At 45.3% G+C, this 25,762-nt stretch overlaps 1 protein-coding gene across 1 annotated transcript; it reads right to left on the bottom strand.

Annotated features, from left to right (window-relative positions):
• Positions 1-10,002: 10,002 nt before the first annotated feature.
• On the bottom strand, positions 10,003-25,294 carry LOC135990046 (UDP-glucuronosyltransferase 1A1-like). The gene is made up of 6 exons (XM_065637340.1): positions 24,401-25,294; positions 22,624-22,767; positions 13,037-13,168; positions 12,683-12,770; positions 11,660-11,879; positions 10,003-10,300 (listed from the first exon to the last, which is right to left on the bottom strand). Exons 1-6 carry the CDS (start codon positions 25,259-25,261, stop codon positions 10,003-10,005), a joined length of 1,743 nt encoding a protein of 580 aa, XP_065493412.1. The 5' UTR covers positions 25,262-25,294.
• Positions 25,295-25,762: the final 468 nt, after the last annotated feature.

Raw genomic sequence — 25,762 nt, 5'->3', positions numbered from 1 at the left:
AGTAGATGTCATCTACTGTTGTCTCTTCATCTCAAAGCAGCTTGGATGTGTGGGATTAATTTAGTGGGTTTTCCACCATGCCCACAGTGTGTTTTTTGCAGCACGTTTGCACACCTAGAGCCAGTGGTCCTCTGGGTCTGATCTCAATCCGATCCTCTTTCCCTGTTCCTTTCCATCCTGACCTTTCTGGGGGAAAGTCACTGGAAGCAATCTGGCCTCCAAAGGTGCTGCTTATGCTTGATCTCAAGGTAAGAAACTTTGTGAAGTGGGGAAAAAAATGGGTTGCAGGATTTGGTTTTGGTACGGAGACATTTTTCTGGCTGTTTTCTGAATGGAGAAAAAAATCCTTGTATTTAGCCAAGGCCATGAAAGTGAAATATTCAGATATTTGGCTGAGACATGGTGGTTTGATTTTTATCCTTGGTAAATGCGTCTTGTGGTTCATTGTGGGAAGGCACATCTAGGCTGCTGAGCCGGGACTGCCGCATCTCATGGGTGGTGAGGAGGACGTGTTTTGCACAAGGACGTGCTTGCACCTTGCTTGGCACCCGTTGCTCCATCCATGCCTGGGTGGGTGTTCCCTCCTGAATGCCTCAGCTGCTCCTTCTGAGGAGGATGAGCTTGCAGGAGGATGCACACTGGTGGCAAAAGAATGCACAGAGCTGTGTACCAGTCCCTGCTGATACCAGGCCATCTGGCTCGTGGAAGGAGGCTGGAAATTTCCTTCTTGGCATAACGTGACTTGATTTCCAATGCAAACCCAAGGTCTAGCCTAGGAGAAGATGAAAAGAGCTGGAAGAGAAAAAATAATCAAGTAACCATTTTGTGGAACTTGTGAGATAAGGACCGTACTGAACATCCTTTGGCATTGTCAAAGGGAATGAGCAAGCAAGTTCTTCCCAGGCTTTTCCAGGGATGATGCACCAGGAGCCACCTGTTGGTTCCATCCTTCCTCGGTCCCCTGACCTCAGCAGTCTCTTGTTTTCCAAGCAGATATTTTCCCATTTAACCCATTTAAGTTTTCAGCCCTACCTTCAGGAGGGTGTTGGCCTCCAAAGCAGGGTGGTGGATGTACTGCTGGCGTGCTCCTCCAGTCCAGGTTTGCTCAGCCCCTGCAGCATCGTCCCCACCCCATTCAGTGCCCAGACCTGTGGCTGTCACAGCATTTAGGTTGTGGTTCAGATACCACCCAGGCTCTTGGGGTTTCAGTCAATTCATGACCCATGGTGAGGTGTTCTGGAGAGCAGGGCTGCAGCATGAGCACTGCTGCAGCCCAGAGGCTTGGCCACGGCTACTGGAGAGCAGCTGTGTTGTGGCTGGCATTTGTGCTATAAAACGGTGCATTTGGGGCAAAGTTGTGATTGGGAAAGGGGGACAATGCAGTTTACCCACTGTTTTATTTGCTGCTGCTGCTTCTCAGCCTTCTGATGTTTCCTGCAGATGCTTTCCTAGAACAGCTCACTGCTCGCTTTGCACAGATACACGTACTTTGACATATGTGTAAACTGAGAGTAAAAACATGGGCATAGTGATTCTGGATTAGATGACATGTGGATCTGCTGATCCAATAATGATGCATTGTCTTGCTTTCCTGAACCCTGCAAATTTCTGTGTATCTCATTGCCTGCGTTTTCCCTCATTTCCAATTGCTAGCAAGTGTCTGCTGATTAGAAGGTCTCTTAACTCAGCTGCTCGTCCTTACTTGTTTCCTTTTCTTTGTGAAATTGGTCAGTGCCAGTAACCTGTGGCTGGCAATTAGTTGATGTTAGAAGCGTCACAACAACATAGCACAAAAACCAATCACCTAGCACAGGTATGCCCAGTGAGAGAGCAAAAAGTGAGCATCTCTAAGCTGGTGCCCCACTGATGGTCTGTTGTGGCGTCTTCTAAATTATTTCTGAATTATTTGCATAAAGGGTTGGTTTCTGCTTGGGTTATCGGTCCCATCCTGACTGCCCCGGCACTGCAGGTTCACCCCCAGGATGGATGCAGGTGATGCCCCACCATGGGTGCCCCACCATGTGCTTCCTCGTTTCTACGTGGTCTGGGCAAGAAAGGCACCAGCCATCTGATTTGGGCAGTTCCCCATTAGCTGCTTCACTGCTGACTGACTCCCTCCAATATTTCAATGTCAAGGAAAGGATTTGGCTTTTTTTTTTTTCCTCAGGCCGATCAAGAGAACGACCCGCTTCAGCGCAGGTCACCTTGCAAAATGCATTTGCGCCATTTTCTGCTTCGGCCATCAAAATTGAATTATTATCTTGTATCAGCTCAGCTCAGCACTAAATGACTGAAGAAGATCTGTCAGAAGGGGTGGGGAAAGAAAAGTCACCTCTGGGTTATCAGTGTCTGTACAGAAAAGCTGCTGTATCTATGAATTTTGCATCGTCCTTGCCAGCTCTTGGTGTCCAGACACCCAGCGCAGTTTGCAATGAAAACTAGAGTCTATGATTAAAGACCCTGGAGGTCTCTGGGCATCTGTTTTCATCCCTAGAAATCCCTGCTGAAAATCAATTGCTTTGCTTCCTTCTCAGCTCTCAATTAAATGCTGCTTGTGGATTATCTGCTGTCAGGACGCCCCTGTCTTGCAACGGGGACCTGATTGTGAGTGCTTAGAGGAGAAGAACTGTTAAAGGGTCGCTCGTAGGTCTTCCTCTTGTTGGCAGGTTTCTTTTGCCACCAAAACCCTGTCTTTCCAAGGACTGTCCCCTGCATCTGCCTTTCTCTGCCACCCCATGCCAGGTGGAAGCACGATGGTTTGCTTTGTGGAAAACCGTGGTAGAAAACACCTTCAGCAAGGATCGTGATGCATCACTTGGACTTCTGCCCTGAGCTTCGCCGGCATCCCAGGCACATCTGGCTCAGCAGTCCTGTTCCAGGTTTGGGTTTCCATGTCTGCTGGACTCTTATAAATAACCCAAGCCAACTTAATCAGGCCTGATCCCTTGTAAAACGTGATGACTGGCTTGAATGACCGTAGTTCAATGGAGATGGTGATCATGCCCGGTAATGACCCACTCACTTTGCCCAAAGCGTCCCCTGGGGCTTGTGTCTTCACAACTCTGCAGGTGTAATCCATTGGTGAAATTCAGGGGCTTCAAGCAACAAATGACACATTTTATTATTATATAATGGGGAGGAAAAAAGCAGAATACAAAAGTATGTTTTTCCCAAAGGCTATATGCAGCAAAACGTGGCCAAAAGAGAGGTGATCTTCACTCATCAAGTGGTTAGTTCTGCAAGGGGCGACTGTTTGACTTGGGGCAGGAAGACTCTGATGTCCTACGAGAAAAGGAAGGAGCCTCTTGGCTGGGAAGATGAATGTGTTATTTTTGTTAGTGTTTAGCAGATTTGCTCAGTGTCAGGGGTGTTGCTGGTTGTGGTTTTCCCTTCCTTCCCCTGCCTATCACTGAATCCATCCCACAGCATCCCTCGTAGTATGCTGAAATCATCCCGGACCCACCCATCCAGGTAGTTCGCACCAATCTTTTGTGGCCAAAACTCAAAGGACGGCCCCACCATCTCTTCCGGCAGCCTCTGGAAGATAACGAACCTTGGGTTTCTGCCCTGATTTGATTACTTCCCACTGAACGTTAATTAAAGCTTCCAGCAGATGCTTTGTGAAGTCTCATCCAGCACAAAGTGAGACGCTGGGACGCAGTCTGGTCCCTTGCTGGGAGAGAGCGATGGGCCATGTTGGAAACAGATACAGCTTGCTTGGATCTGCCCCAGCAAAGGGGTGACCGTGTCCCCCCCGCAAAGATAATCTAGGCTGGTAGCATTTGAGGGAAGAAATCTGCTCCATTTGTTCAGGCTGGCTTTTGAAGAGAGGTCACGCAGTTAGATAAGCCAGCCAGTATCTGGCTGGGAGGGATTTGGGATTTGCTGATGCCTGAACAGCCCGTGCTGATGGCTTGCTGTTATCATCCTAAGCAATCAGATCTTGCATATGAAACCTTTCACCCATCCTTAATAGAAAGGGAATTGATGCTGGGAGCACTTGCTACTACTTGTGATAGCAGAATTGCGTGATAGCAGCTTTTTTTGTGATGGTTAGCGTGAGCCCTGACACCCACCATATGCAGGGCAGGAGTTTGCTCCGTGAAACATGATCTTGGAGGCAGCATCGCCTCTCCCAGAAATATCAGCATCCTCAGCCAGTGAATAAACACTTGTGGATGGAGATTTCATTTTCTCTTTCCTTTCTAAGCCTGGTTCAGTCCTGGTAACCAGCAGCATAATTATGGACTAAGCTATGGACTGAGCCCAGCTGCCACATGGGCTTAACTTGGCTCACTGAGCTTAAATGCTAAAGCTGGAGCAGTTTGTTCCCTCTCTGTGTTCAGCAGGGCACATTCCTGCCTGGGGAGGGAGAGGCTGTCCTGCATGTTGTGCCAGGCTCACTTTGGCAATTGCTTTCCCCAGGTTTTGTCAAGCTCACTTATAAATAACTCCTGGAAACACCTCTGCAGGTGATAATTAATCAGAGAGCTGTGTGGCCACTCCAGCTAAAAGTACCTGGCTTGCTGGTGTCAGCTCCTCACCATCCTCCAGGGATCGCTGGGGACCGGAGCTGGCTGTCACACGGCATGTCACAGGATGGGACACCTCCAGTGCCAAGCCCCGGGCTCGCCCACGGGGATGCTGCATGGGGGTCTGCAGGGATGATGCCGGCATAGCTCCGGAGAATGATGCAGGGACCAAGGCATGTTTTGGGGTAGCCTTGTCCACTTCCCATGGGGACTGTGAGGGGCTACATGGTGCTGTCCATACCAGCATTACCGCTGTGCTGCTCCACAGGCTTTCAGGGAGGAGGACAGGACTCTGGACCATCGCAATCATCACACTTGTGGTTCTGAAGCAGCCTTGTTTGTGGATGCATGTGGGTATGGGGTTTGGTCTTATACTTTTAAAGAAGCTGGTGCTGCTCCCGGCAGGTTGACGTCCATCACCCGCATACCTTGGGGAAGTGGCCGTGCACACCGTGTTTGCTCATCTTGAGCTTTCAGTGCTTTCCCACAGTGGGCAACAAGGCTGAAAGGCGGTTTGTGAGCTCCTGTGAAGACCCTGTGAAAACGACAGGAGTCGTGGCTGGCTGTTGGCAGCAGTAAGTATTTACTTTTTACAAAGCCACCCAAAAGATCTTTAAAAAAATCAAGTTAAGTAGTTTCAGGTCTGAGTGTGAGCATCCAAGTGAGAGAGAGTGCACAGGGCGAGGCAGCACCAGGACCTGCCTGTGGGTGTCTGGCCCTGGGAGCCCTGCACGGGGGAGGAGGAGGGGGTGCTGCTTTGCAGGTTGCTGCTGTTTCTTGCTCTGCCCTTGAATAATGAGCATATTTAACTTCTCAGGGTGTCTTGCAAGGGACAGAGTCTCCTTCTGAGCGCTGTGTCCCTGTGGGCCCGGGGTCTTCTTGGACCCATCCGCCCAGAGCTCCCATGGCAGTGGAAAAACCTCACTGCTGCCCTTGGGAACTGCCTGTAGCTGCAGAAAAATGTCAGCAATCCCTGTCATTTCCCGCGGTCTGGCTGGTGGGAAGCAGAGAGAGACACTGACTGCGTCCTCCCAGCAGAGCCAGGGCTGCTCTGTCCCCCAGGACACCCCCATCCTGAAGCCAAAGAGGCTCTCACCCATGTTTTGCAGTGGGGGGGTCTGCAGGTCACTAGAAAAGCCAGGGGCAGCACTGGCTTTTGCTGCCTTTTTAATTATTATTTTTTTTCCCCCAGCCTTACTTTTGCAAGCCTGGATGTTAAAATCCAGGCAAAAATAAACACAAAAAAAGTCCCTGGGTGTGAGCAGAACAGAACAGCTCTCCTCTCCTTTCACAGCTTCAGAGGAGTGCTGCGTGAGTGCTTGGCGATGCTGAGAGACTGCTGGCGGGAGGTGTTTGCGCCTCCTTTCTCCAAGGACAGTGAAGGGATTTTGGCTGCTGTCTGCTGGCAGGTGTTTAAAAATAAATTTGGAGGGTTTGCTGGCAGAGCTCAGCCTGCAGTGCCCAGAGCCCTGGGGTGATGTGGAGCCTGTGCAGCTCAGGGAGAAGAGCAAGGGCTGGCCCTGCCTCAGTTTCCCCTTTTGGGAAGTGACCTAGTCTCAGCTCTGTTGCTTAGAAATACATCGTGGCAAATGACTTCTCCTGGTAAGGGAAGCAGAGCCTTGAGGCTCTCTGCCCTGCTCAAAGGGCAGCACAGCTCTCTACAGCACCCAGTTAAGGGACAATAAGAGGGGACGGCATCCCCAGTGTAACCCTTCTTTTGAGAAGGGTTGGGAGCATTGGGTTTTGGTGATGCTGCAGCCACTTTGGCTCTTTTGTCTGCACTGAAGCTGCTTGTGTGGCCCCTAATTCACTCTGAAAATCATCTCTATGATTCCAGGGTCCATGTTCCTGGAGCACAGGTGGATAAACAAATTGCTATCAACTTCCACCAACCCACCTGGGCTGGCTTGGTGGGGAGGGATGGCATTTTCCGTGCTGTTTCCCGTTAGTGATATCGTAGTGTCCTCTGCTGGGCACAATGTTGTGATGTGAGGGCCCCACATGTCCCCTGAGGCCCCCTTCTCCTCATTTCTCCTGTAAGCCAAGGGAAAATAAGGAGCAGGACAAACTTGTCAGGCTAAGGAGAGTGATGGGAAAAGGAGAGGAGGAGGATACCCATTTTTTGCTATTTTGCTTTGGATGCGTTTAAATGTCTTTCCAAAATTAAATTAAAGTCCTGGGATGGGCATCTTGATTCTTCCTCCCTTTCAGTTTCTTTCTTCTACCTACACATAAGGTTTTGAGTTGAATGAAAAAAGCCCCAAACAGCTGCAACCGTGAATTTTTTTTTTTTTTTAATTCGGTTCATCTGATCTGAAATGAAGGGTATTTTCTTTTATCCATGCAGAAAAAGTCACTGGATCAATCCAGAGCCTGTTTGCAGCAGAGTACTCAGACATCTCCATAAGGACATTTTAAAGTGCTTTGTGCATCAGACAGCTGCTGGAAGCCAGCCCCATGCTCAGAGATGACTGAAACCAGTGTGGTTGGTGGTGTGATGGGCACCGCGAGGTCTCGCTGGGTCTTGTTTCCAGATGCACTGCTGTCACCTGGGCCATGGGGACAACTGGAGTTGTCACTTAAGGAACGTGCAGAGCTGCAAAAGCTGTATTTTAAAAGCAGATCAGCTCTCATGCACCATGGGGACTCCCTCTGCATGTCCATGTGTTTACCAAGGGCAGGAGGTGAGGAGAGAAAGGCAGAGGATGAAAAGCAACAGTTGGCATCGGTCCTGGATGGGGTGCAGGTGGTGTGGATGCCCATGAGAATTGGGCACTGCATGGGGACAGGCTGAGGAGCAGAGGGACCACCCTCTTGAACTAAAGTACATGCTTTTTCAAGCAGCAATAGAAAATAACAGCAGCAGGTACTTAGCAGGACATCTGTGCTGCCATAACCTACCTGGATGCCTCCGTCTGTTTTGAGCCCCAAATATTAACTTACGTTTAAGGTCTTTTTTGACTTTTTATATATGTAGTAGTGTGGGGACTGTGGCAACCTCAGGATGTGACCTCTCAGCGTAGACCAAGTCATCAGCCAGTGAGACAGTAATGCTGAGCAGTGGCTTTTGTGCACTGAGGTGGCTTTCACACCGTGGGGCATTGAATCTTTCCCTTCTCCAGCTCTCTCTCCATGACCGAACAAGTGTCCAGTTCCGTATCAAGACAGAAAACATAAGAGCCATTACTGTTAGTATTGTGGATTTATTTATAGGGCTGGGGTTTGGGTCCTTACCTGAGAATCACTTAAAAAGAGTAAATCAGTTGGGTTTGATAAGCAGTGCATACAAAGGTCTCATCACCTAACAGGTAAGCTCCAGATACAGCACTCTGCCTGATGGGGAACTTGGGTGAAATACCAGTGGCTTTAAAGCTACTTCCCTGCCAAAACCTTAATTGAGTTCAGGGTATTGTAAACACACACGAAACCTGTTTAAGATGTGCATCTAGCTTGGCTTATGTGACATATACAGTCAGTGTATAACATTTGCCTCTTCTATAACAACAGCTACACGAAGATTTCAAAGTGCTTGATAAACCAGACAGTCTTACACTAGAGCAAATTGTTCTCCTAAAGCCCTTGAAGCAAAGTCTTATGAAATCCCTATATACCCTGTATATCTCCATTGCAACCGCAGGATATTTAAACAGCCCCAGTGAGCACTAGCGACCAGGAGTGTTGTGAACAAGCTGTGCAAACAGGGATCGATCGAGAGGGCGCAGCAGTTTGTGCAGGAGGGTGGGTGAGAAGGGCCGTGCACCCTGCTTGCAGGCCCACAGCCCAGGGAAGTGCTCTAGGTCTCTGCCATAACATTTGGCACTTGCCTCAGACTTAAAACCAGTGTTTCTACAGAGTAAGCCCCTGAGATGTCTAACGCTTCCACCCAGACAGAGCTGGTAAGGAAGAAGACTTCAGTACAGATGGTAAGTTGGAAAGAGTGCCCAGACCCTTCTGGAGAAAAGGTAAGTACCTGCAAAGGCTGTGTACAGGTTGATGGTCTGTTGTTGCATCAGGTGGCTGAGTTGCAGGAAGGAGGTAAAAGGCTGCACAGTATTAGAGGGGCCAAGACGGAGAAAGATAAGTGATTTCAGAACCATGTTCCTGTAGTGGCTGCTGCTGAGAATGAAGCAACGTGGACCTCGGTGACCCACAAAAGCAGGACTCTGCTTCAGTCTCCACCCTCCAGCATTACAACCAAAAAACAGATATGAAGCTTTCACAGCTGTAGACACCCATGAGCAAGGTCTGCAAGGAGAAACTGTACCAGCAGCACACAGTGGATACCACAAAAAGAAATGATGGGTGCTCACAGTGGGTGACTGTCAGTTAAGGGGCGCTGAGGCACCCATCTGCTGGCCTGACAGGGAGTCATGACAGGTGTGCTGCCTTCTGGGAGCTAAGGTCTGACAAATGTTCCTCAGCTGTCTCCTGAGATGGGAACAAGAAGACCAGCCACCTCAAGTGTATGTATACCAATGCACACAACTTGGGGAACAAACACGAGGAACTGGAGTTCCGCAGCCAGTCTGAAAATTATGATATCATAGGAATAACTGGAACATGGTGGGAAAACTTACACAACTGGAGGACTGCGATGGATGGCTATAGGCTATTTTGTAAAGACGGGCAGGGAAGAAGAGGAGGAGGAGTAGTGCTTTATGTTAAGGAGAACCTTGAATGTATAGAAGTCAACTATGGTGATTGTGGAAGCCTTATCAAATGCCTCTGGGTCAAGATCGCTTTCTATGACAAAGTAACCTGCTCGGTTGATATGGGGAGAGCAGTGGACATTGTCTACCTGGATTTCTCCGGTGCTTTAGGTGCTGTTTCCCACAGCCACCCCGCAGAGAAACTGATGTGTTACAGTCTACACAAGTGGTCTCTGCGGTGGGTGGGGAACTGGCTGACAGACTGCACCCAGAGGGTGGTGGTAAACAGGTCCTTTTCAAACTGGCAACCTGTCATGAGTGGAGGCCCAACGCTGTTTAATATCTTCATGAGTGATCTGGATGGTGGGATCAAGCATAGCCTGATGAAACATGCCGATGATACCAAACTGAGTGAGGAAGTGGACACTTTGGAAGGGAGAACCACCCTGCAGGGTGGAAAGGTTGGACCAGATGATCCTTGAGGTCCCTTCCAACCTGGTATTCTATGATTCATATAGACATAAAAAAAAATATCACCGCGAGCCCTTTGTACACTAAGACATGGAAGCCAGGAGCCTTGGACTTCACACTAATATCTTCCCAAATGACTGGAGCACTTCTATACAAATCATTTTTAACAATCGATTCTTAATTAAAAGCAAAAATTATATCAGTGAAACAACCCCTCCTATGGTGCTAGTTTAAAGGAACACTATTATTTCCTGACTGAAAGTCAGCAATTATTTTAGTGAAATCTGAGATGTTCTCTGATCCTTCTGGTCTGGAGCAGAGTCCTTATTCCCTATCACTGGTTTCATCTGCTAGTGAGACTTTGCTTTGGTTGGCTTTCTTGTTCTTCCCTTCTTAGAGCAGCACCTGCGGCAGCAGAACAGGCAGCACTTCAGAGAAATGAAGAGGGAGAGGAGCACCACAGCCAGGAGGAAGGCGATGACGTCCAGGGAGTGGTACTGGATCCAGTTCAAGTCGTGGGCAGCGGGTCGCAGGTGTGGGGCCCCTTTGTGTCTCATTACAAACTCCACCCAGTGCACGGCCAGGTCCAGGGGGTGGATGGGTCTGTCGAGGTGAAGGTCAGAGAGACGCTTGATGTTCTCTTTGTACCTGCCAAGAAAAGATGTTGGGTGTTTTCAGTGACTCGTGCTGCTGAGACCGAGTCCCTAGAAAAAAGGGATGCAGTGCTAGTTGTCTGATGGCCCACTGGGGACTTCTCTGGTGATGTCCTCCCACCCCATGAGAAGGATAATGGTAAAGTTACAGGCCCAGAAAAGTGCTGTTTTCGATGATAAACAAAGGAGAAAAGGTATTAGAAAAGAAGAACAAGCTCAATTTGAGCTGTCAGCAAAATCTTTGGGGTGAAAGTACCTGGCTGAAATGTGAGACTGGGTGTAGAAAAGCCATCCAGCTGAAGATCACGATCTTATTGTAATTATTATTGTAATTAGTAGTAATAGTAGTATGTATTGCGATAAGAACAGTGGTTAGGAAACCATGGCAAAGGTGCCATTTCTCGGAAACACAATGGTGGAGAGCATGCCAAGGACCAAGAGACTCTAAAAACAACAGAGAATGGGAGTGGGGAAGAGGAGGGTATGTCTTAAAGCTCCACTTTGTTGTGATGCCTTAAAACACCTTGGGCACACTGTCTGCAAGACTATAATGTCTAGTGTGGTTCCCTGTACCTCCTCAGTGTACCCGTGCACGGTTTCCCTGCTCTGTGCTGGGATTGTCCAGCCTTGCTGAGCCAGGGAGCAGCTGACTGTGCTCATACAGCTCCTCATGAGCATTGAGGGGAGGCACGAAATGACTGAGAAAACGAGTCTGTAAAATAAATGAGTGATAATCGCTATGTTTAGTGAACCCTGCCAGCTGGAAGGCAAAGTTTCTTCAAGCACAACAGCCTCTGGACTATACTGAGGCACTGCAACTTGTCTCCTTCTTCTTGCTGCTGTGCAGACAGCATCTCTGGGCAAGCCTCATGCAAAGAAAACCAGCCAGGCAGCTGAGCCTTTCAACCTTTTCAGGCTCCCCACTGACTCATGTCACCACTGACTGGGGGAACAAAAGCAGTTTGCCATATCTGCCTTCACCGATTGCACTTTCTACCGCATTGTGTCAAAACCCTCTAGGTCACTGCCTGGTAAATTCGGCTTTAAGCAGGTAACATATTTTTTGTCAACTTAGTTTCTTCTCCTGCACTTATATCCCATGTTCTCTGACACCTGCGTCCTCTAATATCAGCCAGTTCTTGTCACCTAATGATTATAATCCTGGGCAGTGAGAAGGACAGTGTTGTTACAGGGACAGGACAAGGTTAACCCTGGGTAAGCATCAGCTTCTCAGTGATATAGCTTTGATATAAGAAGGCATACAGGAAGAGATTAGCATTCTGTTAAGCTGGAAGCTAGAGTGCTGGTGTTACACAACAGTAGAAAGAGAAAAGCTGCGTTTCTATATACTGACTTTTTATCATTAATAACTGCTTTCAGGGCAGTGGATATGTCCTGTGCAGTCATTTCAAGTATATTCAGTGTCAGTCCTGCTCCCCGTGACTCTACTCGCTTGGCGTTGTCCATCTGGTCTCCAAATAAAGGCATTAGTACCATTGGCACGGCGTTGCATATGGCCTCGTAAATACCGTGTGAGCCTCCATGGGTAATAAAGGCACGAGCCTTAGGATGAGCTGTAGAGGAAAGAAAGACTTGCTTAGCTTTTTGATTTGTTAAGTCACAGTAACGCATCCCTGGGGAAAGAACTTGCACAAAAATAGCACTGGTAGTTATAAATCAAGAACTTTGGGCTGTCATGTGTATCATTACTTATAGACAGACTCAGGGCTGTAGAGAAGGGGATGTGACAAGGGACTGAATGAACCTTGGGTTGTAGAGCCCTGTCTTGGTTTGGGTAATCACTGGAAAGCCTTGGATAATCCTCTAAAGCTTCTCAGATTTTAGGATGAAATCAGAGCCAAGTGAGGTTAAGGAGGATGTTACCATCACTTACTTTTTTTACCATGTCTTCCATTTGCTGTTTTTTCAGATCGCCCACAGCTGAGTCCTGTTGCCTGACCAACAAGTGTACTCCTGCCAACAGCATGTACTATTTTACCACTTGAAAAGCCTGATGACCTGTCTGGAAATGCTCTCTCGGGCACCTTAAATTTTATTTCCAGTCCAGTAGACAAAAACATGACAAAAACCCACAGCTGGCTAGTCAGAGGTAAAGACCTCGATTTTTGACAGTAAGGGTAGTCAAGTGTTGGAACATCTTTTCAAACAGTGTTGTTTCATAATTTGGCAATTTTGAAGTTGCAACCAGGTAAGTTTCTAAAAGACAAGTTCCAGTTCAAACAGCAAAGGCCAAGAGTAAATACTGTGACCCACAGTGATACAGGAACTCAGCAGAGATGATGCTAATGGGGCCTTACCACAGCAGTATGAGATTAAAAGAAACACACTGGAGTCACTCAGGGTATCTCAGACCTACCTAGAAGATCATTCTGTGGCAGCCATTTGACGAGCTTTACGTTCTTTGGCAGGTTGTGGGGCACCTTTCCTGTGTATCGCCACAAAACCTGTCAAGACAAGTAAACACAACATCAGTTCTCAGCAACTGGTCTCTTGCTGCTCCTCAGTGGGTTTGAAAAGCACAGCTAAAAACTTCCATGATGCACAAAACCTGTTTTGTCTTGCAGAGCAGCTGGGCTGTTACTTCCTTCTGGCATCAGGGAGCAGGAGAAAAAAAAGAAGACCAAGCACACCGAAAACCAAAGGTAACCGTGTACTGTATTTGAAAAAAGCATTGAATTGCTGTGCTGGAAGGGGGAGAGGGAAACCATACCGTTTGAGGGACGGAGCCCAAGGCATCTGCAATTTCTTGGGCTTTCTTCGTAGGAATCTCAGAGACCATGGAGCCCAGTGAGAAGACAACAATACCGTGTTCTCCAGAGGCGTTCACAATAGCTTCAAATTCCTGCCAACACAGAGCACATCCCTAGTCAAAGTCCTTTCCATGTTATATGCTGTACTTCATCACATTCCCACAAAACTGGGAAGGCAATAAAATGAGCAGCTAACACAACAAAATTATGATCAGGAAATTTAGTTATCTATATGAAAATGAGTTCCGGGGGGTAAAAAATGGGCACAGGTGGATGAACAGAGTTATGGAGGTGCGTGAGTGTTTGCAGAATTGAAGCCCGAGCCAAGATACAGTATGGACATGAGAAAATATTTACTCTAAAACCTTCATGTAGCAAAGCCTGCCTGCTCATAGACATCAGTTTTTGTGCAGTAAACAAGATGCTGTACCAATACCCAGGTGAATATATTGTGCTTTATTTTTGCATTTATTACAAGTCAGATGTTCTGGACTTAGAGTTGATGTTCTTCTTTTCAGACCATATAGCTGTAAGAGAAAATTAAGATTTTTTGCAAAGTGTTCTGACAGCAGATAGCTCTAACTTCTAATATCTGCATTTACTGGGCCTGCTCTGAGTGTTATAATATTGAATCACTGCCAATGTTTTAATCTGTTTTGTTTGTTTGATTTAAATAAAAGAAGGACTAGGAGATCTGTCACTGGAGTCCAAGAACAAAAGGATTCTGATGAAGCATAAAACCCGCCGAAGGCTGGAGCAAAAATCCTGCACCATAGAAAAATATTTGGTAATGCCAGGGAAGTAAAGACAAAACTAGAGGGAATTATTGCAGGCATCAGAGTTAAGTGGAATAAAATGAACTAAATGTTCCTATAAGTCTGGCAACTGAAATGTTATATCTAGGGTCTGAGGGGATAACAGAGATTGACCCTCTTAGTTTATGCTCCATTACGTATTTTTGTGGCTGAGCAGAGTGCCAAGGCTCTTTGCTTGAGACTGGATCCCACAGAGAAGGAGCAATCGAAGGTTTGGTGATAGCCACATCCCGGAGGGCAGACCTCATGCTCTCCTGGGGGCAAACAGAGTGAAATGTAATTCTAATTTCAGGGCTTGGTTCTGTCTTACCAGACTTCTCAGAAGACGTGCTCTCCATTAAGGCATCGTAGATATCTGGTTGGGAGCTTCAGGTGCAGTTCTGTGTGAACTCACAGACACCTGGGAACTGCAAAATCCTCCCTAAATTACAAACGTGCTTTTGGTACAAAATTCTTTGGCAGTTCCTGATGCAGTGGAATAGGTATGGCTATTTCACGGCATATTTAGCACTATTTATTCTCTATGGGACCAGTCACATCAGTTTTACTCTGTTCTTTAAATGTTTTCGTGTGCCAAGGTCTGACTCTCTGCTCAGAAACGCCACTACCGTTAAGAAACTTTTTGTAGCACAGCTTTGGAAATAGGTGGGTTATTGTACTAAAGTCTTTTTAACCAGCCTCTGCTTGTATCGGTGGGTGCTATACATGACCTTCATGAAACACCTGCAGTAGACATTCACTGAAAAATAAGAGAAAGCATTAAGAATTAGGAGGATTTCTTAGAGGAAAGTGGCAGATATTCCATACTTAGGAAGTTTAGCATAGTTCAAGAAAAATATAGTTGCAGTCCAGATCTGGGACAGAGTATTTTGCACAAAAGATCTCTTGCTGCTTCACTGGGTGGTGGGGGTTTCGCTCAAGTCTGCCACTGTCTGAAATTCCTGCAGAAATGGTCCTCTGCTCAAGGGTGGAAGACTAGCATTACCCCAGCTAGCAGCAACTCTTGTAAACAGGCATACAAAATTGAATTACTGGAAATAGGCTGCTGGAAAATATTGAGGGAAAATACCAGCTTTTCATGCATGCTTCTCTGGGAATCTGGAGGCCTCCCACAAAATAACATATTCCTCATTGCCCAAGGGATGCAGAGGTGCAAAATGCTTTCCTAGCCACTTCTACCTCGGTCTTTCTCTTGTTATTATTTGTTACTGCCAGGAGCTCCATCTCATGGTGAGAGCAAACACTGCCGTCATAGCTAAACTAGGGGGAGAAAAAAGGTAACTAACCTGTGATAACGCTTTTTCCTGAGTGCAGCTTATGCCTCCGATCAAGACCATATTAGGCATTAGGGGCCTGGGGTACTCAAACACAAAGTCATATTTCTTGAGCCAAACAGACGCGCGGCTGAACAGCTCGAGCATTGTTGCCTCTTGTTGGAGGAATTCCCTGATCAAACGATCATATGGTGAATAAAGAAATTTGCAAGCCAGGGAACTGCTCAGGCTAGCTAGGAGGTTGCCGGTGCGCTGGAGGAACGCCATGCGGTCTGTGTAGTGAGTGAAGAATCTAGGAACGTAAGAAGGAGGATTTGGGCATAGGGTAGCGTGGAAGTCTAAGCTGCACGGCAGTCCCCGTAGGAGATACACAGAAGGTAGGGAGAGGTGTTCAGCCACTATTTGTCCACATGGAAAAAAAGGATCCATAAAGACAGCATCAAATTTGCTTTCCTCAAGGTATTCAATCAGCTCTTTGTTAGACAGAAGATGTTTGCAGGAATCAAAGAACATGCTTGTAATATTTGCTATTTTTGAGAATTTTTCCAAGAAGGGTTGAGGTGTGAAACTGCTATACCCCAGCTTTTTAAATTCTGCCTCCACGTACGCCCTGGTATAAGGCACAGAGTATGTTTTCATGGTATAATGCACCGATGAATCTATCCGCAAACTTATCTCTGGCGCAAGCACCACGATTTCATGTCCCCTCTGTCTGAGCCGCTCCACAACCAGGCGCATGCTGAGCCAATGGCTGCCATCGATAGGGACAACCAAAAGCTTTCCTCCTTCAGAAAAGGTCCACAGGAGCAGGAAAAACACAGCCCAGGAGGCAAGAGGATTAAATCCTGGATTTGAAGAAGCCATTTTCCATGAGCTGTCAGCAAAGTTTTAACCAGCTGCAAAACTGCTGCAGGGGATGAGGAATGAATCGTGGGGTACTTTGCACTTTGTTCTTCACTAAGGTAAGTGTTTAATGTTTAATGGATTGTATGTTTGTGGGCAGAAACAAGGGCAATTTTTAACTGTGGGTAAAGACTGGGTTTATCTTTGGTGCAGAGTGAAGGCTTTAAGCAACTGGGCACTGCAAGGTAAAGTTGAACGCTTGAATTAACATTAGAGGATTCAAATGCTCAAGGTGACGTGTCAAGGAGTCAGCCAGGTCTCACACTGAAAGGCTGAACAGAGTTATGAATGGGAGGTAACACCTGACCGAGCAATCACTATCTTATTAGCATCCAGTTAATGATGAACTCCCTGCCTTGAGTCTGCTCAACTGATTGGACACAGAACTCAGAAGAGAAGTCTGACCTGTAGATTAACTTGTGCTCTCAGAGCCTAAATGGGAAGGAATGAATTGACAGAGATTTGATATACAGTGGGTTGATAAGGTTTATCTTCAGATTTGTTTCTACATCATACCAGTTACCAAAGCGAAAGCCTTGACTCTACAGTAGTAAATGTGATACAAGCTCAGCAATAACTTCTGCTGTTGCAACACCGCCGTGGTCTGGAAAACAGAATAAACGACTGGTGTCTGCATTATTTGCTCAGCCCACTAGGGAGATTTGAACAAGTTAGGGAAGGAGGGTAGATAGATGCAGTCCTGAAGGTTTCTCTTTCCAATCATTCTCTTCTATGCTTCCTTACACAAATGTGGAAGGAGCTCCCTCTACTGTTTTTGATTGCCTACCCTGCTAAGTTTTGGGGTATTCATGCACATTATTGATCTTTATCGCACAGTATCAGTGCCTGGCTATATCCACAGAGTTAATTCCACATTTCTACTTTTTGCTTGGTCAAGTCTCCTATAATTAATGAATATTCCACAACTGTGAGGGATATTAATATGATCTATAATGATTTTGTCATTTATCTAGATATAGTATAAATGCCATGATTGTCTAACATTACTTGATATGCTTCCAACAAGCTAAGCTATACCTAGGCAGCTATATAGCTTAGACAACTTCACCTAAGCTCTTCCGGAGAGAAACCCTTCAGCTGCTCTCAGTGCAACAAAGCTAAGGTCTTGTGATCATCTATCAGAACCTGAGATTGCTACTTCCAAATCATGCCATCCTGGTATTTGATCACATATTGGCTCAAGCACAAATACTACCATAGGAAGCACTTTAAAAAGAAAATCTTAAATAATCACTAATAAATGCTATAATATCCTTAACGGAAACAACGACAAACCTTTGATAATGACTTCCTCTGATCACAGTTGATGCCTCCAACATAGACCATATTTGGCATTACTGGGCGCGGATACTCAAAAACGAAGTCATATCTCATCAGGAAAATGGATGCTTTGCTAAACAGTTCCCGTAGTGTTACTTCTCTGTGAAGAACCTCAGAAGCTAAGTTCTTGTATTTTAAATAAAACAGATAGCACAACAAATCTTCTGAAATCCCAATCAAGAGGTTCTTCACACGCTCTGTAAATGTCATGTGATCTGAACTGAACGTGAAAGTCTTCGGCACGTAAGAGAAAGGACTGGGACACTGGGTGGCTTTGTAGTCTAAGGTACATGGAAGACCACGCATGAAGTACACCGAAGGGAGAGAGAGATACTCAGCAACAATTGGTCCACAAGGCAATACAGGATCTGTCATAATGGCGTCAAATTTGGTATCATTGAGGTACTTCATTAGTTCTTCATTATATAAGAGATGCCGACAAGTGGAAGAGAATACGTTGGCCAATTCTGTCATATTGATGGATAATAATGCATATTTTTCTAGAATGGAAGAGTTACCAAAACTGTTTTTACCAATGGAATTGTAGAATCTATCCACAAACTCCTGTGTGTAAGGCACAGAGTATGTTTTGATGGTGAAAGTCTGTGAGCTGTTCAGGAGCAAAGTGGCTTCAGGAATCACTGCAACAATTTCATGCCCTCTCTCCTGGAGTTTCTCCAGAACCACACGCATGCTCAGCCAGTGACTTCCATCCTGAGGCACGGCCAAGAGCTTCCCACCTTCTACCAAACTCCAGAAAGAAAGGAAAAGAACAAGCCCAGCGGGTATCTGGTACCTCCACGTAAATACCATGGTGCTGTTGGCAGGAAAATAAATGAACTCTTCCTTCTTACTTCTTCCAAGCAGCATATGAAAGCAACATATCGTTGCACATCATTTATAACTTCATGGTCTTTAACCTCTATCTGCGCAAAATGTTTACTAAGAGAGGTGGTTGGAGTTCAAAGATTATGTTTTAAACTGTGATAAAAGCATTTATAACAGTGCTATCAAGGGATCTAAAGCAAGAAGCACTCTCGTGTATTTGTGTTATCTTAAATTATTCAGAACAATTAGCAGGGCCTTCGATTTTCAGAGGTAGCAGTTGGTTTTAAAGGGATTTTTCTGTATGAGGGTGGTTTGAGGTGAGTCACTGTGCGCGTGACTGTCCTGTGCCAGATTTAAAGTCAGGAGCACTTCCTTCCAGCTTTTATGGCCACTGAGTTTCTCCAGAGAGTTTATAGTACAAGAAGCATGTTGTACTATTGACACAAAAGACCTAGATCTTCAACCTTCCCTCTTACACCTTCGCTCAGAAAGGTGCCTGGAGTTCACACGCGATGTTCTACACGCTGAGCAGGAGCTGGCACGCCAAGCAGTGGTGTCACCGAAGTTTGCGTAACATATTAACCAAACACCTCTTTGTGTAGACAATGATGCAGCAGAATATGCAATTCTTGCTCAAGCGGGGCCCTAAGAGTTCATAGGTGAGAGGCTACAGGCCAAATGTTTTTAAAAGTTCTTAATAATACCTGTTTTTCAAAAGAAGTTAATAAGGCTTGGCTGTGGCATAAGCCAAGAGAAGTCCCCACTTGTGACCTGTGCTTACCAGAAGAAGGGGAGGACAGCATTTCTAAGCTGCTTCTGCATGTGCTATGATAAGATTTTTAAGGAAAAATAAAACAAACCATGTTGGAAATCCTGTTCTCTATAACACCTGACTACAGCCTACAGCTACTCAATGGGAAGTAACAATGATGACAGAGCCAAACTTCTCTGGGTATCAATAAATAGTATAATATGGGCCCCAAATGGCAGTTTGAAAGGTTCAGACTGAACTTTTGGAAAAAGCTTTTTACCTCTAAGCTTTTGAAGGTTTGCCTGTATAACAGCATGGCTGACATGATCTGATGTGGAAGATAGTCCCACTCCAAGGACTTGTTTAGATAGCCAAATCAGGTTGATTTGCATGGGATTTAAGTGAATTATTAAATTACGCTTAAGAACCTGAGTTGACTCTACAGCAAAGGATGCAATAGATACCCAAGGGGTAGATGAGTGAATTAAATAGGCCCCAGTAAACAAAGCCATGGGAGCACATGCGAAGGCACATGAAAACTTCCAAGATAAACCGAAAAGCAGATATCTGCAGTTTGTGCTTAAAAGAAGTGCCTGGCCAAGCAGAGTTTATCTGCCATTAAGGAATATTTCATGGAAAGGGAAAAGGTGGATGCCAAAAGTTTGCAAATTTACAAAATCCAAACAAGATATAGGAATGGTATGATAGCTAAAAAAGAGCAATTTCTGGGTGGAGAAGAGGAACTGCTTCAGACTCCCAATGAAGCACACTGGATCGGAGAGAGCTCTGAACGGTTTCTTTGTGCTGTGCAGCAGCCTGGAAGAGTTCTCTTGGAGCAGGTAAGAGTGATAGGAAATCTGGTTCATGAATGTCTACTTTTGCTGAAGGTACTTGGGTGTGACAAGCACATTTCAAGGCTAATACCAAGTGTGTCCTGAAAAGGTTCCCCATATGGCACGTTAAAAAAAAAAAGTGATTCTCGTAAGCCAGCAAGAAGGACTATAACATCTAAGAAAACTACATTTGAGAGGAAAGAGTTTCAGGCATCAATACAGTCCCATTCTGCAGCCTGTTTAAGCAAAACTTTCTCTCTAGCTGACCGTGAGGTGATATTAAAAGACCAACAACTAAAGGAGGTGGACAGAAGGTATTGTCGTGTACCAGAGGGTTAGCTGCAGTACCTGTGAGTGCATTTTTGCATTTCAGCAACGAAGAGGAACAGATCTCACATAACAAGGCGATGCAGCATTACATATGCCCTAAGGTGGTAGTAACATAATCCGGTAGGTACCACAGAGTTGCAGACACACTGTTACCCTATGCTAATGTATAAGGGGCCCTCAAATCTCATATTTGATGTATAGTCACTTTCATGTAGTCTTTAAGTTCTGCTAACATTTCAGCCAAATGTGTATTATCTGTGTAACGCTAGTATAGAGGATGCTTCAAAAAGATACATCAGATTTCAAAGCAGTATATTTCATGATGGCAACATGTTACAATTACACAAAAATTTACAAAGGGTTTAATGAGTTATCAAGTTTTAGTAACTTTTTAATAAATGCTCTATGTTCCCTTCACCCGCTGTCCAGAAACTTTCTGCCCTGCCCTTTCAAGTGGTAAAAGTTACAATCATGGGTGGTTCGTGGTTGCAGAGATACAGTGATTTCAAATCGGGTCCATCTTTTAAACACCTCCTATAATGCTGTAAAACAACATTAAACTAAAGAGATAAGCAAGCAAACAAACCAAAACAACACAAAATCCCCCTCCTTCCATCTTAAGGCTAATGGCACAATCATAAGAGTTCAAAAGTTGCGTAACTGGATTTTGAGTAGCACACGAACACCATTTCATATGTATATGAGTCCAGAGACTGAAGTCCACTAACTGAACAGCAAGTTCAGCCCATTCCAAAGGCAAAGGTGAAAAGAGATATCTATCAGGAGAAAGTAAAGCTGAAGTACAGAGTTGAGTGCCAAGGTTGTACACTATGATTACCTCTTTTGTAAGTCGGCAAATCCTGACAGGCAGAATGTACCTCTTATTAATCACACAAATCCTTTTTACGTTCATAGGTTTCGTCTACAACAAATCTGCTGGTGTTGAGAGGCAGATTTTTGTGCGTGTGTGTATGTATGGTGTGAAAAAGTGCTGCCTTTTGTTTGCTTTAAGCTTGCTGTCAACTCATTTAGTGTTAGTCATAGGTCAAGTACTGGGGGAAAACTTTGTATCAGTTGCCCTTTCACCTTCGTTAAACTTTTCAGGACTTTATAGACCTCTGTCACGGATCCTGTGCCATAGTTCTTTTCATAGGTTTAGCTATATGGTTTATTGCATCTCTGCTTTTCTAGAGTGAGTGCCAATTTTGAATCCTCTTAATGCTTCATTTTTGCTACATGAGATTCAGCTTTTTCTGAAAAATTAGCCCTACTTCATTGTTTTGCAAAGCCTATATCTGAAAAACTTGTGTAACAGGAATAGTTATTTCTAAAAATAGAAGCTGTGCTGTTGTTCTACAAACCACCAAATAGATGTGAATACACATTCAAAAAATCTGAAATAAATCCAACATTTATTTTATAAGAATAAAGTAAGTAACCTATACTTTCTTTTTATGATGCCAGCTAATACTTCAAATAAGGAGCATCATTGGCCTGGGATATGCAAAAAGAATGCCACAAGCTGGAGAAATGGGCCAGGAGGAGCCTCATGAAGATCAATCAGCAAAGGGCAAAGCAAAGTTCTGCTGTCGGGATGGGATAACCCGGTGCCACAGGACAGGCTGCACTCCAGATGGACAGACAGCAGCTCTGCAGAAAATGACCTGGAGTCCTTGTGGACAAGAAGTTGAATAAGAATCAGCAGTGTGGCCTTGCACCATGGAGACAATAGTGTCCTGGGCTATACAGGTAAGACTGCAGCCAGCTGACTCAGAGAGGTGATCCTTCTCTGTTCAGCACTTGGGAGACATCTGAAGATGTGTACCTAGTTTGGGGCTCTCCAGTACAAGAAAGACATTGATGTGCTGGAGCAAGTCCAGCAAAAGCCAAGTGGATGGTTAGGAGCTGAGGACCACTGAGAAAGATGAGCTTGCTCAGGATTCAGAAGAGAAGGCTAACAGGAGATCTTACTGCTGTCTTCAACTCCCGTAGTGGGAGAGCATAAAGAAGACAGAACCCCACTCTTCTCAGAGACGCACAGTGACAGGACTAGAGGCAACAGACACAAGCTGCTACATGGAAAATGTGAACTAGATACAATAATAAATTGGATATATTAAAGTGTTTTCACTATAATGGTCATAGGAGATATTCAAATACAGCCCTGGGTGATGAGGCACTGAGCAACCTGCTCTAATGTCCAAGCTGACTTTGAGCAGAGGTGCAAAGCCAATGGGGAGTTTCCCAGAGCTAATTCCATATACAGCCCTTTCTCTGTCTTTATACTGTGAACATTAGGATGTCTTTACTGAAACAAGCACTGGTATCTCTTTGCAAAGCAATATTAGTTTGAAATCCTTCTACTGTCAATTACCAACAGAAAGAGACCTTACTAACTAAACCTGCGTTACAAATTTTTGAGAGTACGTAAGAGCCTGCAAGATGGGCAAGAAAAAAGAGACTATGACCCACCTGTGTTAGCTTCTTGTGAGCACAGTTTACTCCACTAATCATAACCATGTTGGGCATCAATGGTCTCGGATACTGTAAAACAAAGTCTAGCTTTATGAGCCAAATGGAAGCCTGGCGTAAGAGATCCATCACAGTCACATCCCGCTGGAGGAATTCAGAAGCCAGTGTTGCATACGGTTGAAAAGCAAAATCACAGAGAAAATAATTTGGGATGTCAAAGATTAGATTCTTCACCCGCTGGAGAAAGTTCATGCGATCTGTAAGATCTGTGAACATCCTGGGGACATAAGAAGGGGGATTGGGACACTGTGTGGCTTGAAAGTCTAAACCACATGGTAAGCGTTGCAAAAAAAACGCGGAAGGGAGTGAAAGATGCTCAGCCAGTATCGGCCCACAGAGTAGGAAAGGATCTGTAAAGACAGCATCAAACTTACTCTCCTTAAGATACCTGACAAGCTCTTTGTTGTGCAGTAAGTGTGAACAGGTAGACAGGAACAAGGCAGAGGTATTTTTCAAAAGTTCATATGTTTTAAGAAATCTTTCCAGAAAAGATCCTTCTTCAAATGCATTCTGGCCAGTTCTCCAGAAAGTGTGATCCAGCTCTTCCTGTGTGAAAGGCACTGGGTACATTTTCATAATAAAATTCTTTGTTGGCTTTATGTGTAGAGTGATTTCAGGTGCAACGACGACTATTTCATGTCCCTTCTGCTTCAGAGCGTCCAACACTTCCCGCATGCTGAGCCAATGACTCCCATCCACCGGCACCACGAGCAGCTTCCCACCAGCAGCCAAACTCAGCATGGACAGGAGCAGAACCAGCGTCGCCGTGACTTGTGGATGAGCACGAAGCACCGGGACCATTGCTGCAGAAATCTGGTGAGTGCTGCCCAGAAAGAAAACCACGGGTGACACTGAAGCAAGAGCACTGGCTCTGCACTTTTAAGCGATCTATGCTTCTGTCTAACTTTTGATCCTTGGAGGTATTTGTTGTGTGGTAAATGGATAATCACTGTTTTGATTAAAGGCTCGAGAACAAGAGATGAGTAATCTACACTGGTGCGTGGTAGATGTGGTGAGTGTGCCAGATAAGCTCTATCTGGTTCTATTAGAAAAGGTTTGGCAGCTCTGTTGCCTTTGAGCAGAATCTGCCAGGCCACCATAGCCCCTTCAGGCAAACCGAGATTGACTTTTTTTCTCAGATCTCACATAGCCATCACCACGGTCAAATCTTGTAAATGGAGACAGTGCTTCTTAGCCTCAGAGTCCACAACCTGCGACATTCCTGCTGATTCCAGCTTTGCAAATACCCTTGTGAAGCAGACAAGTTCATTGATAAAGAAAGAAGTGGTAAGGCAGCAAGGGTGCACCAGTACAGAAGCCTGATGTGCATTTCTCAGTAAGTAGCAGACCCTACAACTATTTGCAAAGTTGTATGGATTATACCTGACTGCAAGGCTTTGACAGCCCCTCAGACTTGCCTGCTGCTCATCCATCACTTGCAAAGGGAGAGACTACCAGGTTACTCAACATTACACAAAATGGCTTCAAATACACATAATGAAAAGGCATCAACTGAGCATAATTTATGAGAGAAAAGGTATAGCTGCCTAATCAGAAAATGGAAAGTGGGGAAGAAAGCAGAGAAAAATAATTTCTTTCATGAGTATTTACCTAACTCACCCAAACAGGAACTTGATTCCTATCCGTAATACAAAATTCCACACTTGTGAACACATACGTCTATCAGAGCAAGAATTAAAAACACAGCATGACCCACCTGAGGTAGCTTCTTGTGAGCACAGTTTACTCCTCCAATTACAATGATGTTGGGCATCAAAGGTCTTGGATAATCTAACACAAAATCGAACCTTAAGAGCCAAATGGAAGCCTGGCGTAAGAGATCCACCACAGTCACGTCCCGCTGGAGGAATTCAGAAGCCAGTTTTGCGTACGATTGAAAGGCAAAATCACAGAGAAAATAATTCGGGGTTTCAAAGATTAGGTTCTTCACTCGCTGGAGAAAGTTCATGCGGTCTGTAAGATGTGTGAACATCCTGGGGACATAAGAAGGGGGATTGGGACACTGAGTGGCTTGAAAGTCTAAACCACATGGTACGCCTCGCAAAAAAAACACAGAAGGGAGTGAAAGATGCTCAGCCAGTATCGGCCCACAGGGTAGTACAGGGTCTGTAAGGAGGGCATCAAACTGACTCTCCTCAAGATACCTGACAAGCTCTTTGTTGTGCAGTAAGTGTGAACAGCTAGAGAGTGCAATATCAGAGACTCTTTTCATGCTCTGGTATATTTTAAGAAATCTTTCCAGAAAAGATCCTTCTTCAAACACTTTTTGTAAAAATGTTTCGAAATTTCCATCCATCTCTTCTTGTGTGAAAGGCACTGGGTACATTTTCATAGTAAAATTCTTTGTTGGCTTTATGTGTAGAGTGATTTCAGGTGCAACGATGACTATTTCATGTCCCTTCTGCTTCAGAGCGTCCAACGCTTCCCGCATGCTGAGCCAATGACTCCCATCCACCGGCACCACGAGCAGCTTCCCACCAGCAGCCAAACTCAGCATGGACAGGAGCAGAACCAGCGTCGCCGTGACTTGTGGATGAGCACGAAGCACCGGGACCATTGCTGCAGAAATCTGGTGAGTGCTGCCCAGAAAGAAAACCACGGGTGACACTGAAGCAAGAGCACTGGCTCTGCGCTTTTAAGCGATCTGTGCTTCTGTCTAACTTTTGATCCTTGGAGGTATTTGTTGTGTGGTAAATGGATAATCATTGAATTGATAAAGGGCTGTGTAATAAGCATTTAATTCCAGCCAAGCCCACAGGCTGGTGGTGCGTGGTGGATGCACCAAATAACCCCCAGCAATTTTTATTAGAGGAACAGTAGAGCGTCCTAGGAAGGAGGCAGGGTCGGTTCTGGGTGGGACCGCAATTCTTCCCTCTGGATGAACCTTTTGCAAGTGCAGGAGCTATGTCATGTGCTGCCCACATAAAATATTCCCAGCTCTGTGCTTTTAAGCAAGCTGTTCTGTGGTTCTCTGAATGGTCTTTAGATTTATTTGCTGTGTGGTAAATGTATAATTATGGGTATGGCAAAGATGGAATAAGAGGTGTTAAAGTACAGC

Source organism: Caloenas nicobarica, chromosome 6, assembly GCF_036013445.1.
Source record: "Caloenas nicobarica isolate bCalNic1 chromosome 6, bCalNic1.hap1, whole genome shotgun sequence".
NCBI classification, from domain to species: Eukaryota; Metazoa; Chordata; class Aves; order Columbiformes; family Columbidae; genus Caloenas; species Caloenas nicobarica.
This window is presented reverse-complemented; position numbering and strand designations above follow the sequence as displayed.